The following is a 15747-nucleotide window of genomic DNA, read 5'->3' as shown; positions in this document are numbered from 1 at the left end:
ACTCCACGAATTAAAGGATACTAGCTTCCATCATGAATTGCCTGAACTTACAATAATTAAGGGACAATTGGTTTACCATAATTGCTTGTTGTTGATTACCCAAACGATATTGAATTGAATTATAATAGCTAGAAGCTTGTGTTGATTAGCACGCTTTTATTGGTTGTTGAATTCCACCACATTTTTTAATTTAAAGGAAAAAATTATTCGACTACACACAAACGCACATGCACATATATGTTGTATTTGTTGACTATACGCCATTTGCCCGTATGAAAAAACTAAGAGCATCTCAAGAAATAGTCATACACATGAATGAACTTTCCCCATTAAAATAATTAAAGGTATGGCCACATGAGAATTTTAGCACCCCGATATGTTGGGCGGTTTAAATGCATATTAGATTATGCCATGGCGAGACTTGTTTTATATTTAATCCATGATTAGTTGCCAAATAGTCACCTAATTGTGGCGCTTCACTATGGACATTTATTTCTCTTTATAAATTCAAGGCCAACCAATCATCCATATCTCCTTCATTTAATAAAAATAATGCAAGTATGCTTATGGGGATGTCGATGCTAATGCATGAGACTGATGTCCAATTGTATATGCAAGACCTAATGACGAAGAAGAATAACCCTTTGTCATCCTAACATTGTCGTGTTATAAATAGTAGCTCAAGGAGTAAAGAATTGTTCATCGCAATGATAATGTGGCCCTAGTTGAATCCAAGTTATTCATCATTAAATCGTGTTTCTCTAAAGGGACAAACACAACTCATATATTAGAATGTTACACTTCTATGGGTCGCCTCCTCTTAATGGGCAATTTGAGGGGTTGGCGGATGTCACTCCCTAATGGTAAAAACCACATCATACATCAATACATAAAACCACTAACCTCTAGACTCTATGCAACTGATGAAACTTCAAAGGTTTATTAAGTTAATATAAAATAGCACACACCTAATCACTACACTTATGAAAATTTATGATTGTCTTAATTAAATAAACAATCACTACATAAGAAACATACAATGTGTCTCAATTAAGTAGATCATTAATAAGTGAAAAAACATGATCTCTCAAATAATTAGCGTGGAAAAGCTACATAAAGGAAAGCGGCTCTAAGGGAAGAGAATCAAAACCAAAACGTAGCCCCACCCCATGGTTGGGTTACCCGATCACCTTTTGTATACAAAGAGCTCTTGCACTTTCATATCAGTTGGAAACATTTAAGGGTCCCTTTTTACATTACAAGCCCATAGCCCATTAACCAACTATATGACTCTTATCTAATAAAGGGGAGTTCCCCACAAATTATAATATGTTTGGTCTATGACCAATAGTTTAAATTGGAAACACTAAGCCATTTAGAGTTGATTCAGTATATAGAATAAGACATTATTTCACTTAACGGTTACGCTCTATGTCTACAAACCATTATGCAATCTTACACCATTAGTTTCACATGTCTGATAAATCAAGGGTATATATGTCAATTACTTTGTCTGTGCTAATTTAAATGTGATGTCAAATTTTACTTGTACGGAAAATATATACATTCACATATTATACATCATAGGTCCTTGGATGCGATATTAAAAAACTTTCAACAAAACTAACAAAAGGACATATTTCTAACCTTGTAGTCGTAAAGGTAAGCATATTGTTATTCTTAGAATCCATTTTTTCACTTAATAAGAAAGAAACAAAGAAAGATATATTAACGTCTTCTAAGACCAAAATTGGCCCATGAGACAATTGGTTTACAACAAAAAATCAGGTATTTACCCATTCATCGAAAGTAAGAGAGAAAAGTGAATCCAAACATTTAGAATGAGTTAATGCATAACCCGTCTCCAACATTTTATACTATTTCCTGGACCTTCTGCAATGCATCCCCATGACTATCCCTTGCTTTATCCAATTAGTTGACCAAATTCATCTCTGATACATGGGGTCCATAGAATGCGTTGACTAAGTTAGGTAGGTTCAAACTTAGGTTGATCGAACTTGAGCCCTCGTCTTATGTCACGACAACACCTTCCACATGGATGCACTGAATCTATCCTCCAATTGGCGTGAGAAACTTGGTTTGAGATCCATGTTTAGAATCCATCCTGTTTAGGGGGCCAATTTGGCCCCTTTTTGTGGCCTAAAGTAAGACGAAACGTAACCGCAATAACATTTTCTAACAGTCCTCCCCTGGTTGGAGTCCTCGCACCACAAATTTGGTGAGTGGGGCTTTGGATTGTGAGAGGGGATCAATCAAGCCCAACCCTCCTCTCGATTTAGGTGATGTGAGTATAGGCCACACCTGTCACGGTCATGACAACAATCATGTCAAGTCTCAAATTCTTCACCTCTTGTATATAGTCAAGTGTTATGTTCTAACCAACACATCCAAAAACATGGTCATGTTATATATATCTTAGTAGATTATTAGTAGATTATCTATTCCAAATTCTAGGAGATTTTAGAAGTTTCCAGAAAGATCCAGAAGCTTCTGCATGAAATTGGGTTGATGCATGGAACTACATGTAGAGGCTTGTTATGTACATATAACGTTGGTGAGGGTATATTTACATTAGTCAAGGGGCTAATGTTAAAAAAGGGGCTAATGTGATTGGATAGAAGGAATGATAGGTGCATGCACTATCATGATATGAGCAACCAATGAATGGAGACCCTTTTAGAAAGGCACATCTATTCAAGGGGCCTAGGAAAAGGTATAAATACGAGGCTAAGCTACCCTCATAAACACATTATGTCGGAAGGTTGTTGTCTTAGACACTGGTGGTGCAAGCTAGGCTTCCGTCTCGACGATCGTGTTTATCTCTTCCAAGGTATTAGTCATCCTAATATCTGACGATATGTGATATCAGTGGTAGGTTGGCTATGTTTAGATCATAGCTTGGGGGTGGTAAGGTGGAATAGGTTCTTTTATCCAATCTATTTTCCTTCTTTTACTTTACTTTGGTCTATTCATTAGTATTTGACTCTTAACAATGCGACAAAGATGTATAAGTACTTGTAACTTCCTTGATCCCTTTCAAGGGATTCAACGCCAGTCATTGACACATCAATCTAGTATCCTCATTTCATGCCATCTTGTCTCCTTCTTCATCTCTACTTCATGCTCTCGCGTCATTCCCTGTTTCTAAAGTTCATAGTCTCATCACTCACAACTTCTAGAGTTCCTAGCCTCATCACGTCGAGTTCCACGTCCATAACAACAACACCTTGGCCCGAGCTACATGATATTCCATACTAGACCAATTGTAGTTGCGTACGAGTCATTGAATTTGATGTACACTTTCCTTGGAGATTGTCCCAACATGAGAAGTTGTACCATGTTGTGTGTGAGTAATACTTGTTTTGCCACTATGATGCGACTTGCAATGTATCAAATTTTGTCAAATGGAGGGAATAACTAGTGCAATCATTGTCTTCAGAGGAATGTGAATCCAATTTGGAAACCCAAATATTCGGTGCTCGCTCCCTAATTGATCCACTTGAAAGCAGGATGTGGGGGCCATGCAGGATGTGCTTCATGAGAAAGACATATTGCATAGGATTTATGCCAATTGATCATGGCATTTGAGTTCTTGCAAAACACATCATTCCACTTTCTAGCTTCTTTATAGTTTCCAAATCCCCTTGTATGAAGTTACTAAACTCAACACAAAATTCGACTAGGTTACATTGGTTACTCGTGTTACCCTTGACAGGACTGAGTTACTCGGGTTACCCAAAACAGAGTCAGATTATTGGTGAGAGAGCTGGGTAATCAATGATTACATAAGAGGCAGAGCCGAGTTGTTGGTGATAATAGAAGGGGCAAAGTTGGGTTATTGGTGAAAGAGCCGGTTTATCGATGACCATAAGAGGGGTTAGAGTCACGTTTTTGGTGACAGAGGAGGGTTATCGGTGATAGGAGAAGGGGCAAAGTCGAGTCATCAGTGACAGAGGCCGGTTGGAGGCGGGTTACTAGTAAGGCACACGTTTTTTTTTTGGGGGATAAAGATATGATGATGTAGATCGCGCGTGCCCATCCAAACGCAAACGCGCATGCCTCATTATGATTTGGTAGCAAATAGTCACGAGCGCAGCATAGCATATGTATGTGTGTATCATCATGTATGTATGTATGTGTGTGTGTGTGTGTGTGTGTGTATGTATGTACAGATGTAATGGTGTGAAAGAGTCGAGAATATTATGTGTGAGATTGAAGAAGAAGAAGAAGAAGAAGAAGGCGCTAAAGCTATCTATGTATCTCTTTCTCTCTCTCTCTCTCTCTCGTGTGCGCGTGTGTGTGTCTAGGTTTTGTCCAAAACCCCTCTCCTTCCCTGCCGGCTGGCTGCCCACGTGAGAGAAGAGCGCGTCTCATCTGTATGCCGTCGAGCGCAGCAGCAGCAGCAGCTATGGCGTCCCAGAAACGTAAGCGGAAATCGCAGGTAATTAATTCCTTCTTCCCCGCATTGCTTCGTTCTTCTGCTCCCGTGAAAGGTTACAGAAACTCGTTTCCTCTCTGAATCCTTTTTCCCAGCAGAAGAACCAAGCGTCTACCATGCCATTGCTGCCCCCTGAAGTCGCATTAGACGATATCCATGTTTCTGATGATGATATCAAATACGTTGCTAAGCATCACAAGTATGCTGGATTCCTCTCTAACCTCAACACTGCCACTATCACCAAGTAAGCTTTTCCCCGACTTTTCTGCTGTCACTTTTGAAGTCCAGACAACACCACCATTTAACTTTAATCCAGTTCGGTTAGGATGTATTGGTTAAACTTGGCTGTTTGATTTCATCTTTTACTAGACTTAGTTGGAGAATTCACAAGAGGTTTGACTCTCGTTTTATGGGTTTGAGCTAATTGTTATCATAACTTTGGCAGACAAGTTCTTGGTCTTAAGGCAGGAAAAAAGCAAGACATTAACCTGGAGGCATATTATGAGAAAAAGTCCAAGAGAGAATCATCCTCTTTTAAAGAAGAACATGTGCAAGCAAATATGGTGGATCCAGCTGATGCTTTGCCTGTGAAGACCTTGTCTGGAGAGCTCCATTATCGTACTATGCAATTAAAGTCTTTGCCTGAAAATGAAGGTACACGTCCTTTCTCTTCTCCTTTCCTATTATCCATACCTGCGTGAAGCGTGATAACCATAACTGCAGTCACTTTCAGAACTTGTTTCTCACCTTAAGTGAGTATTGAAGATGTTGGTAGCCTCTAATTACTAGGTAGAATCAGTACATGTTTAGAAATAATATTCGTACAGTGAGTTATGGGCGTTTCTCAGCATTAAGATGTTTTCTGATTTAAAATTAATCTCGAATTTCTATTTTTATTCCAAAAAATTGATCTGTTGTATGGTGAAGACTCTAATCTTTCTAGAAAATTATCCATAGTTGCATGAAGCATGGTTTGTTGTAAATGCAGCCACTTTTGGAATTCGTTACTCACCTTCAGTGACTATCGAACTTATCAGCAACCTCTAATTACTAGGTAGAATCAGTAGATATTTAGTCATAATATTTATACATATGGCTTATTTTGTTTCAGCATCTAGAGGTTGGTTTTTAATTTAAACTATTCTGGAATTTTGTTTTTATTTAAAATATTGCCCTTTTATATGGTGAAGAACTAAGTACAGGCTTCTATAGCATGAACTAATCTCTCTAAGTGAAAGTCCTCAAATTAATAGCTGGTTGTGCTTGTTCTCAAATAAAGTTTTTCTAACAGTTTCCTACACATAATATGTGGAGCTCTGTTTTATAACAGCTTCAAAATTGAAATGCTAAAGCTCTATTTTGCATTCCTTGTATATAAATTGTACACTATATATACATAGTATGTGCATTCACCCTCAAAATGTTTTATTGTCCTTTTCTGTTTTCTGTGAAACTACTGTTTTCGGGATATATTGGGAATTGTGATTCTTTTTGCCATCTTTTCTTTGAAAAGATTTAAATTCTACCATAGGTCATAAATGAACTGTTTGATGCTGCATAAATCAAGCTGTTCATTTGCAAGTTACCTTTTCTTTTTCTATTTTCACCGAAGATGAGAAAGGTTTATGTATCAATGTACCCTTTATAAAAGTGGGCAAGCTGGAAATGGTATGAGATATTTGTGTGCCTCAACTCAGAATTCAGTAGTCACACAAAGATAATCACTTAATGCTAATGCTAGAGTTTTGGAGCCACTCGTATATATTTGTCAAAGGACTTATTTATGCAAGGAGCCAGAATTTGCTTACAATGTAAGGAAACACTTTGATGACAGGAAAAAGCATCTCTCATGAAAGATGATTTCACGTAAACATGTAATGTGTGAGATGCTTAAGGCTGATATAAGTTGAACAGTCGGGGCTACATACTATTGTAGGCAAGAGATAAAATTCCTTGAATGAGTGTATCAAAAGGAATCACGGGGCTGAAGGATTTGTTAAAAAATCTTTGATTAAATGCAAATAACTCGTCTGGTGTAAGTATGCAGGCTATGCTGTCATATTGGAACATGCATCACTTAAAAAAGAGTATTTTTATGTTTCATAGCATTGAATGATAAGATGTTTCAGTGACCCAAAGTCAGATTTTTATCAAGTATGTTCATGATTTTATTCCCTGCTCAAATGTATGTTAACATCCCAATCTGACAATAGTAGCACACAAAAAGAAAATCGTGAATGTCTCCTGATTGTTGGGCTTTCTAATAGCATAATGAATATATATATATATATATATATTGTATATATATGTGTATGTGTGTGTAAATGTTAGCAGCATATCTCCTTTTTGATTAATGTGTAAGCTGTTTCTGTCAATTTTAAAAAATATGAGAGAATGCAGTCTATGCATCATCTTTCTATAGATTGGATATACCATTAACTTACTTTCCTAACAGATCAAAAGGATATGTCCATGAGCATGGATGAGAGAAAGGCACTCATAAGAAAGCACACAGATGTGAGCTCACAACAATCACAGAAGAGTATATCTGATTCTGGGAATGCAAATAAGCTAAGCAAAACTGATCGACGGAAAGAAAGAAAATTAGCACGGAAGGATAAAGTAGCAGCATATAGTGTCGTGGATGCCGTGGTTCATACCACTCCAGAGGGATCACGTGTATCTGCTTTGGTAAAGAACCTGAGAAATCAAATGCTATTGTAGTTGGTGTTTTTAAATTTCTAGTAGTGGCATGCTTGAAAATACATTGTCTTTAGAATAAAGAAATGTTTCTATGCAGGAAGAATTACGGAGTGACATTTCTGAAGAAGAAAGGGTTGAAGAATTGAAAGCTCGTATGGCTGAGCTTGGAACAGCAGTGCTAGCTGATCCAGAGGACAATATAGAGTCTCTTATCGAGCTACAAGGGCTTTGCACAGATAGGAATGCAAACATTGCCAAAATGGCTATGCTTTCCTCTCTAGTGCTTTTCAGAGATATAGTTCCTGGGTAGGTGAGGTCTTATTTTGTATTGAAATGAGCTCCCTCTTCTCTTCAAATAATAGCTAGCATAACATTCATTTGTATCCTGCTTATTTGGATGTACTGTAACTGCCTACTGGAATTTGAGCTTTCCGCTTTCTGGGAATGTGAAACCGTGATAATATGGTGATATGATGATTTTACGTTTGGAACTCCGTAGTTAATTGTGATTAATTCAGCTGCCATTGATTCTAATACAAGAACTTAGAGAGGTTTTGCAAACAGAACATAAATTTGTTGAAAACATGAATGAGAGGCTTGTCATAACTTGATAATGATAGATGTAATGCTCATCAGAAGCTGATAGAAACAAATTAGGCCTAACTCTTTTAGATAACCAAATTGCAATTCAATATGCATATGCATGCTTGCAGAACTAAAAAATGTTTGAAGCTGTATGCTTATTGTGAACCTCTGTTGTTTCAGTTATCGCATACGATTGCCCACCGCAAAGGAATTGGAAATGCAAGTATCAAAGGAAATAAAAAAATTACGTGATTTTGAGACAAAGCTACTAAAATGCTATCAGGTACTTCTGAAGCTTCTTTTAAATACGAGAGAAAGAGTGAGGGGGAGAGATCCTCAATTATGATATTCATGCATGTAGTGGAATGATTTTTGAGGTGGTTTGTGAGTATGGAGTGAATACATGGTATGGGATGAGCTTCTGTATGAAACTATCTGGTCAAAAGTTCATTAAATGATCTTTGTGATCAGCCATCTTTTTGGGAAGAGGCTCCTTTAGCGCGATCCATGTCTTTTGGGTATTGAATTGCCATAGGTTGTGGTCAAATACCTTGTTTTGTTCAATCATCTTGTAGAGGTGTATGGTATCAAAAGGGTGGAAGTTCTTGATGTTGAGCCTGTTGTTGTTGAACCATGTCATCACTTGTGAGTAAAACAATCTTTCCCCCTTCTCTGCTGCCACCATTTCCTTTGATTCTGGGAATGCCTTATGTGGAATTCTTTTAGATTATGTGGTTTGTGTCTTGTTGATGATGTTCACTGAGGAGTGTCCGCATGATGGAAAAATGCTTTAACCACCATGGGGTTGTGGCCAATCAATTCGGATGGTCTCATGTGGAGTGGAGGCTCTGTTTCTTATCATTAGTGACCTCACCATGACTATTGGACGCTCTATTTGTGTGAACATGTAAATGGGGAGTCCTGGAGACTCTGTTGCTGCATTGTACCTGAGGGCAGGGGTGAACAATGGTGTCAAATAACCAAAGATTGATACGAGGCTCCTGAAGTGCCTGGTGGTATTGTTCCAGCATGGCTAGATTAGGGTAGCTTTGAGTGACTCAATCCTTGGCAATTTGGGTCATAGAGAGTGGGAGGGAGGAGGGAGGGCTGCACCTATTATTTGATATACATGTTTACCCATTCCTCCCTTCCCAATAGACAGCATCCAACCCTTGTGTTTTGCGCCGGGCACTACGATCTCAAGTTTGTCACCCTAAAGGAAAATCGATAAATGTCACTCCCATTACACTTTGCTTCATTAATCTATAAAGAGACTGAAATATATGTCTGGAATATTCTATAAGCTAGGATGGTACAAGGTGGATCATTAATCAACCATTAATTCTTTACAAACGAAGACTTCTTCATTAATGACTATGATTGGAAATTGGAATCTTTGATGGTGTATGTCTGACATCACACATTGTGTCAGGGTGTAGTTGGGGAATCCTGGAGCCTATGTGGCTGCATTGTACATGAGGGTGGCGGTGACCACGGTGTCAAATAATAGCTTGCCACGAAGCTTATGGAAGTGTGCCTGGTGGTATTGTTCTGTCATGGCAAGAATGGCATAGCCTTGAGGGAGTCTATACTTGGCAACTGGGGTTATATAAAGAGAGGGAGGGAGAAGTGAGAGATACACCTATTATATGAAATACATGTTACCTGTTCCTGTTTTCAACACATAGCATCAAACCCTTGCTGTGTGTTGTGCTGGGCAGTGTGACGTCACATTCCTCAGTGTACTAAAGGAAAATTGATAAATGGCTTTCCCATTAAACTTAGCTTCATTGATCTATAAAGAGACTCAAAGAAGAGCCTTCATTTGGTGCCAGACATGCCTGATGGAATACTAGCTTGGTACAAAAGAGTGAACCATTGACCAACTGCTATTTACAATGAAGATCGTCATCAATGTTCATGACTGTTCATTGATCTATAGAGAGACTGAAAGAACAGCCCTGATTTGGTGCCAGACATGTCTGATGGAATACTCTATATCCATAACCTAGGTTGGTACAAAAGAGTGAACCATTGACCAACCGCTATTTAGCATGAAGATTGTCATCATTGATCAATGTTCCTGACTGGAATTTGGAATCTTTGATGGTTTTTTTCAGTGATCCATATTCTAGGTTGTGGCTGACTCCATTATATTTGTTGATGGCTTATGTCCTTGACTCTGGGATAACATAGGTAGACAAGCAATCAAAGACGTTTCAAAGCAAGGAACAAAACTTGGGACTTCCGTGTCTTCCATTTTTCATCATAAAATTAAATTGAATTTACTCTCTCTTTTTTTTCAAAATTGAATTTAGGAGTTGGAAAACTTCTCTTTTGACATGCTGGATTATATTCTGACATCCTATGATACCCAGACATCAACTAGTTACTCCAGTTTAACCTTTTGCGCTTCATAGTTGCATCTCTTGGCAATGCTGATAAACACACAGCTGAAATCCATTGTTCTATTGAAAACTTCTCTTACAACATGCTGGATTATGTTTCTGACATACGGTAGTACTCAAACATCAACTAGTTACTCCAGTTTAACCCTCTACTTCATATAGTTGCTTCTTTTGGCAGTGCAGATAAACACACAACTCATCTACTTAGCTGAAGAATTTGCTGGGCACTTTTTTTATGGGTAGATGCCTATAGAAATTGTAGAGAATGTAGCATGTTTTCTTGGTCTTGGCATTTTCTTTGCACACACATTCATTTCATTTTGTCTTTCTTTATCCTTACATTTTCTTCCTTTTTGGCCATCCTTTCCTTTTCACTTGTGATTTTGTTTTTCTGTAAGTTCCATTGGTTATTTTACAAGGTCATATATATTGAACATTTCCCATGTGATTTCAATTGATATCTCTAACTTGGTAGAGCGTATAATTTCCTGTTGTGTATGCAGAAATATGTTCAGGTTCTCTTCAAATCTCTGAAGTCAGATGTTCATAAGAGGACAGCAGCTCGTTGTGTGTCTGGACTTATAGAGGCTATACCGCACTTCAATTTCCGCGACAGTTTAATGGCGAATTTGATTCCTCTCATGGATTCCCCAGATTCCGATTGCAGGTTTCTCTCTGTTACATTTCCGTTTGTCAAGAAATAGTAAAAAGATAGACTAGGTCCAGTTTCACCAAGTTTGCTATTATGCAGAAAAATGAGCTGTGATGCAGTGATGTCACTGTTTCAAAATGAGGGCAAACATGGAGGGCATGCAACTGTAGAGGCAGTTGAGATGATTGCAGATTTTGTAAAGACTGGTGAATGTTTGTTGCGGCCTGATGTTGTTGAGGTACCAGATTTTGTAACTTTTGCTACTTGGAGGTGCAGTCTTGACTTTTAATGTTGTCTTTTCCAGGTCCTCCTGACACTCTCTTTTGATGAGGATCTTAGGAAGCCAAGTACGGAGAATCAAAAAGTTAAGCAAAATGGTGGCAGCTCTGAAATGTTGAACCCTAAGAATCAGCGGAAAGAGAAAAAAATGAAAAAACGCGAACTCGAAGCCAAGCTGAGAGAGGAGGTATACTGAAATTTTTTGTGCAATTTTCTGATGCAATGGACATCAGTGAGGGAACTAATCTTATGCTGCGTAACATCATCCAAATTGTGAAGGTTGTAACAGATTTTAGAGAATCATCTGCATTGTCAGATCCTTCCGAACGCAGAAAGCTGCAAACGCAGACGCTTACGGCTGTTTTCGAGACTTATTTCCGAATTTTGAAATCGAGTTTGGATCCTACCAATAGGTTGTTGTGTACATTGTGTAATGTATATTGATGTATGATCATAAAATAATTGATGGGGAATTATTTATGGCAGTGTTCAGGATACCAATTTACCTGCAATGAGATTCAAATTGGCTGACTATGGGCCTCGACCATTACTAAGGCCATGCCTTGATGGCTTAGCAAAGTTCTCATATCTTGTAAGTGTGGACTTCATGGGGGATCTACTAGCCATCTTGAAGAGGCTGGCTGCTAGTAGTGCAGAGCCAGTTGCAGGTCAAAATGCAGTGCCTCTCACATTTATAGATCGCCTTCATTGCTGTGTTGTAGCATTTAAAATTGTACGAAGCAATTTGGATGCATTAAATATTGACCTTCGAGATTTCTATGTCACATTGTACAACATATTGCTATGCCACGATTTGGTCAGGTAATGCACAAGTGTTTTCATGGTCTACTAGTTTGTTGGACGAAATTTTCAATCAATTTATTTGGATCAATTATTAGTGAGGAACATGGGGGCGTAGTTCTAGCTGAAGCCTTACAAGTCATGCTTTGGGATAGTAGACAACACGATATGCAAAGAGTGTCTGCTTTCGTGAAGCGGTTATCAACAAAGTCATTGCACATTGGGCCAGCTGAAGGAATGGCTGGTAAGGCATCACTTTGTTTTTTTAGAGAGTTGCCACATCTTAATCATGATGTTGTGTATGTATATTAACTATTCCCGACATTGTATGCCTCATCTTTGACAAAGTCAGGACATTAAGTCTGTACAAATTGATTCCTGACCCTCTGTTTTAAAGAAATAGACATCATAGCCTAAAACTATAGTAAATCTATACTTTATTCTGGTGGCATGCTGTTATAGAGAGCAGAGGGATAATAGGCGTTAAACATATTCTAAAGACTCTATTAGGTTATTGTCTATAACATTGAGGTGATTTCGATAATATGCCATTGGTACAGGTCTAGTGACCGTTCGGCATTTGTTACAAAGGTACAAAAAATGCTGCAATCTGTTGGAAAATGATGAGGGAGGAGGCTCTATTGGTGGTAATGTAGCTGTAAGTTGTTCTTTCCTTGAAATATCTGGACTGAATCTCCATGTTTGTTTATATATAAAGAGAGATGTAACAGGCACTGCCTTTCTGGACAGGTTTTCCATGCTGAAGGAAATGATCCTGATTTGAGTGGTGCACTGTCAACTGTCCTGTGGGAAGTCTCTCTTCTGTCAAAGCATTACCATCCTGATATAGCGAAGCTTGCATCTCAAATATCCAAAATGGGTTCTGATTCTAATGATTTCATTTTATCTACATTAAGTCCAAAAGATGCAGTTCTACAATATTCCACTAAGGATGGTGGTTTTCGGCCAACTGTCCAGCTACCAAGAAAGTTAACAAGGAGAAAAGCTTACCCAAGTAGTTTACCACTGTCTAAATCGATATGTGATATGAGCAATATAGAATCTGACAAGATTGTTACAGAGATAGCAAGTCCTAACATTTTCTCCTCACATTTCAAAGTTTTGAGAGATTTTAAGCAAAATGAAACTCTCCGAAAAGAGTTGCGGCAAGTTACAAGGTCAATTGAACTGTACAAAACTTTCAAGGCAAGGAGAAAGAAAAGAAAGAACAGAAATAAGCAGGATTGCAATGGCAGATGAAAAAATTATCATCTCTGCTATGTTCACTTTCTCTGCAGTATGTTTAAATTAAGATGAACATTTATAGTATGAGGCTGCAAAAGGAAAATTCTCTTTAGTCTTCCACTTATAATTGGAACAATTAGAGCAATGTAGAATTTTTGCAACTGTGTTCCTGATTGGTTGGAACATTTGATTGAAATGAAGTGAAACAATGAGTTGCATAATCCCATTAATAAAATGCCCTAAAATTTTGTTATAGTCCAGTGAAATGCACAAGAATGGTGATTATGTGCATTGGTCATTAGCTTGAGTATTGCCCTTTTTATGTACATATGGGTTTGGTTTTACATGATTAAAGTTTTTTCAACCCATGCAATGCTTTGGCTAGTGACAAACACATGGAAACTACAAGATGGTGACAACGTATATTGAAACAAGTCAGCAATATATCAACTGGGCAGATGAGTATCACATTTGGGTCTGCAAAAACATTTCATTATAGACTTTGACATTTTGATGCCTTTATGGACCATGTCACATCCCGTCATATATTTGTAACTAATTTGTCTAATCCTGTCCAGAGTCTCTTTAATTAGCTTGGATTCCTTAACAATAACTGTGCAATAGATACCCTTGAAATAGTCAATAAACCAACGATAAATGATAACAAATTTTGAAATTCCAAAATTTCTTGATCCTTGATAATGCTAATGAATATAATTTCATCTGTTGGAATCACTATGAATTGTAATCTAACATTATAAATATCCTACAAAACCAAAATGGTAGGTTACAAAGTTATTTACTACAGCAATTAAAGACTTGAAATATCATGTGTTCTCTTAATTTTCATTATATAGGCAAGTCTTATATAACAGTGGATATAATTTATACAAAGGCTGAACCTCTGTTGGAATTCTCAGAAGTCAAGGCAGAGCATGACTGCGATGGGGTTGAGGCCAAACTTACAATATGAAAAAGTATACAAGAGAACATTTAAATAGACAACTGGATGACGATGTGGATTGGTTTCCTGATCGCCACTGCATTCATTGTATCAGAAGACACACCTCTCATGTACTTCTTTGATCATCATACCCCTCTCATAAGAATACTATATCTTTTCCTCTGTGCTTGGAAATCGTATATCTATGTATAGGTATATATATATATATATCCAATCCAGCACATTTAGCAGAAAAAGAATTTCAGAATCCTTCAACACAAGCAAATGATCTCAATGTACATACGTACATACATACATACATGCATAAATGTATGTGTATGTGTATATGTTCATTTCCAATCTAGCATGTCAAGAAGTAAGAGAATCTCCGAATCAGAATCAGTTACATCACCGAAGTCGAGCTCTATGCCGAAAGCTTCAAGCTGTCCATCCTGCGCATCCACGAGGAGGAGAGCAAGCCATGCCCTAATTTCCGATACAAAAGGATGCTGGGAAGATATATGCAAAAAGTCATATGTATGAGCTCTATAACTGGGTCCATCCACGTAGTCAAATCCTGTCCGATCAATCACACAAGCTACTTGATCTCTATCTTTTCTCCTCACAATCAGAGAAACTCTGATGTTTTTTGTGAAAGAGACATGGAATCTAGGGTCAACAGCTATCGTGATCTTTGACGAAGTTCCTTGTAGGTGTTCGCGCATATTACGACATATGTTTGGAGGTGGATCTTTGATACCATTGATGGCAACTGAGCCAGGGATGACATTGGAATATACTGCGACGGAATCAATCCATATGTCTACATAAAATTCGAGTGTTTCGAATGACAGTTGAGGAGGCGGGGAAAGTCTTGACCTCTGTCTGCAGAGGCTGGAGAAAAGCTGGTAGAAGCCACGAGACGAACCGATCGGAGAAGAAGAAGAAGAAGAAGAAGAAAATGATGATGAAGAAGAAGAAGAGGAGGAGGAGGAGGAGGAAGACGATGATGTCGATGGCCATCGCTTAGCACAGGCGAGCTTCCAAAGATAGTCTTCACCAGCGACTTCTCTCCATAGCCTGCAGACACACATACATAGAGCGAGATCGTGGCCGCTCAGTAAAGGAAAGACGGCCTTGAGGACTTCTCTGCCACTTCTATCCGCCATAGCTTTTCTTCTTCTTCTTCGTCTTCTTCGTCTTCGTCTTTTTCTTCTTCGTCCATCGTCTCAAGTCCTTTATTTCTTTGGCTGTTTGGTTGGTTTCACACACGTGAAAAAAGAAAGAAGCATTGTAAACGTCTCGTCTCCTCTCAACCATGAGAGGCAAATAAATCATCACCACAACAATTCCATGGGGCCGAATCGAGTTGTGTCCGAGACCCGTTGGTGCCATGAAATGATCCTACGACCAAGTTCGCCATGTGCATCATTGTGTCCTCGAGGGGGATCATCCATGCTGAGCAATGGCCTGGTGTTGTATCTCGATCCTTGCCGTCCTCATTGTTGTCTTCATTCCTTTGCTTGCTCTATGTTGTCTCCTTGACGGTGCGGTATGGGCCTATGGAAGAACTTAGTGATATGAGATTATCGTTGCATTCTTGACAATGTCGTGATGCGGTGTGCACAAAGGAATACAAATACCTAAATGTCAAGTTTTGCAGTAGGTCAAA

The 15747-nt window shown here is 38.4% G+C and overlaps 2 protein-coding genes across 2 annotated transcripts; one reads left to right on the top strand and one right to left on the bottom strand.

Moving 5' to 3' along the window:
* Positions 1 to 4330: 4330 nt before the first annotated feature.
* On the top strand, positions 4331 to 13306 carry LOC147854188 (binding protein). Its single transcript, XM_087331172.1, has 14 exons — positions 4331 to 4462; positions 4558 to 4703; positions 4905 to 5113; positions 6915 to 7150; positions 7260 to 7468; positions 7928 to 8030; positions 10659 to 10822; positions 10907 to 11045; positions 11112 to 11273; positions 11366 to 11499; positions 11573 to 11908; positions 11986 to 12131; positions 12448 to 12545; positions 12638 to 13306. Exons 1-14 carry the CDS (start codon positions 4400 to 4402, stop codon positions 13145 to 13147), a joined length of 2655 nt encoding a protein of 884 aa, XP_087187298.1. The 5' UTR covers positions 4331 to 4399; the 3' UTR covers positions 13148 to 13306.
* Positions 13307 to 13943: 637 nt separating this feature from the next.
* Positions 13944 to 15314, bottom strand: LOC147854187 (F-box family protein). Its single transcript, XM_087330843.1, has one exon. The coding sequence runs from the start codon at positions 15242 to 15244 to the stop codon at positions 14426 to 14428; it is 819 nt and encodes a 272-aa protein (XP_087186969.1). The 5' UTR covers positions 15245 to 15314; the 3' UTR covers positions 13944 to 14425.
* Between the last annotated feature and the right edge of the window lie 433 nt (positions 15315 to 15747).

Source organism: Azolla caroliniana, unplaced genomic scaffold (assembly GCF_043228905.1).
Source record: "Azolla caroliniana isolate FFs.n. ecotype wild unplaced genomic scaffold, voAzoCaro1.0.p SCAF_15, whole genome shotgun sequence".
NCBI lineage: Eukaryota > Viridiplantae > Streptophyta > Polypodiopsida > Salviniales > Salviniaceae > Azolla > Azolla caroliniana.
Note: the sequence above shows the minus strand (reverse complement) of the source record. Positions and strands in the feature narration are given on the sequence as shown.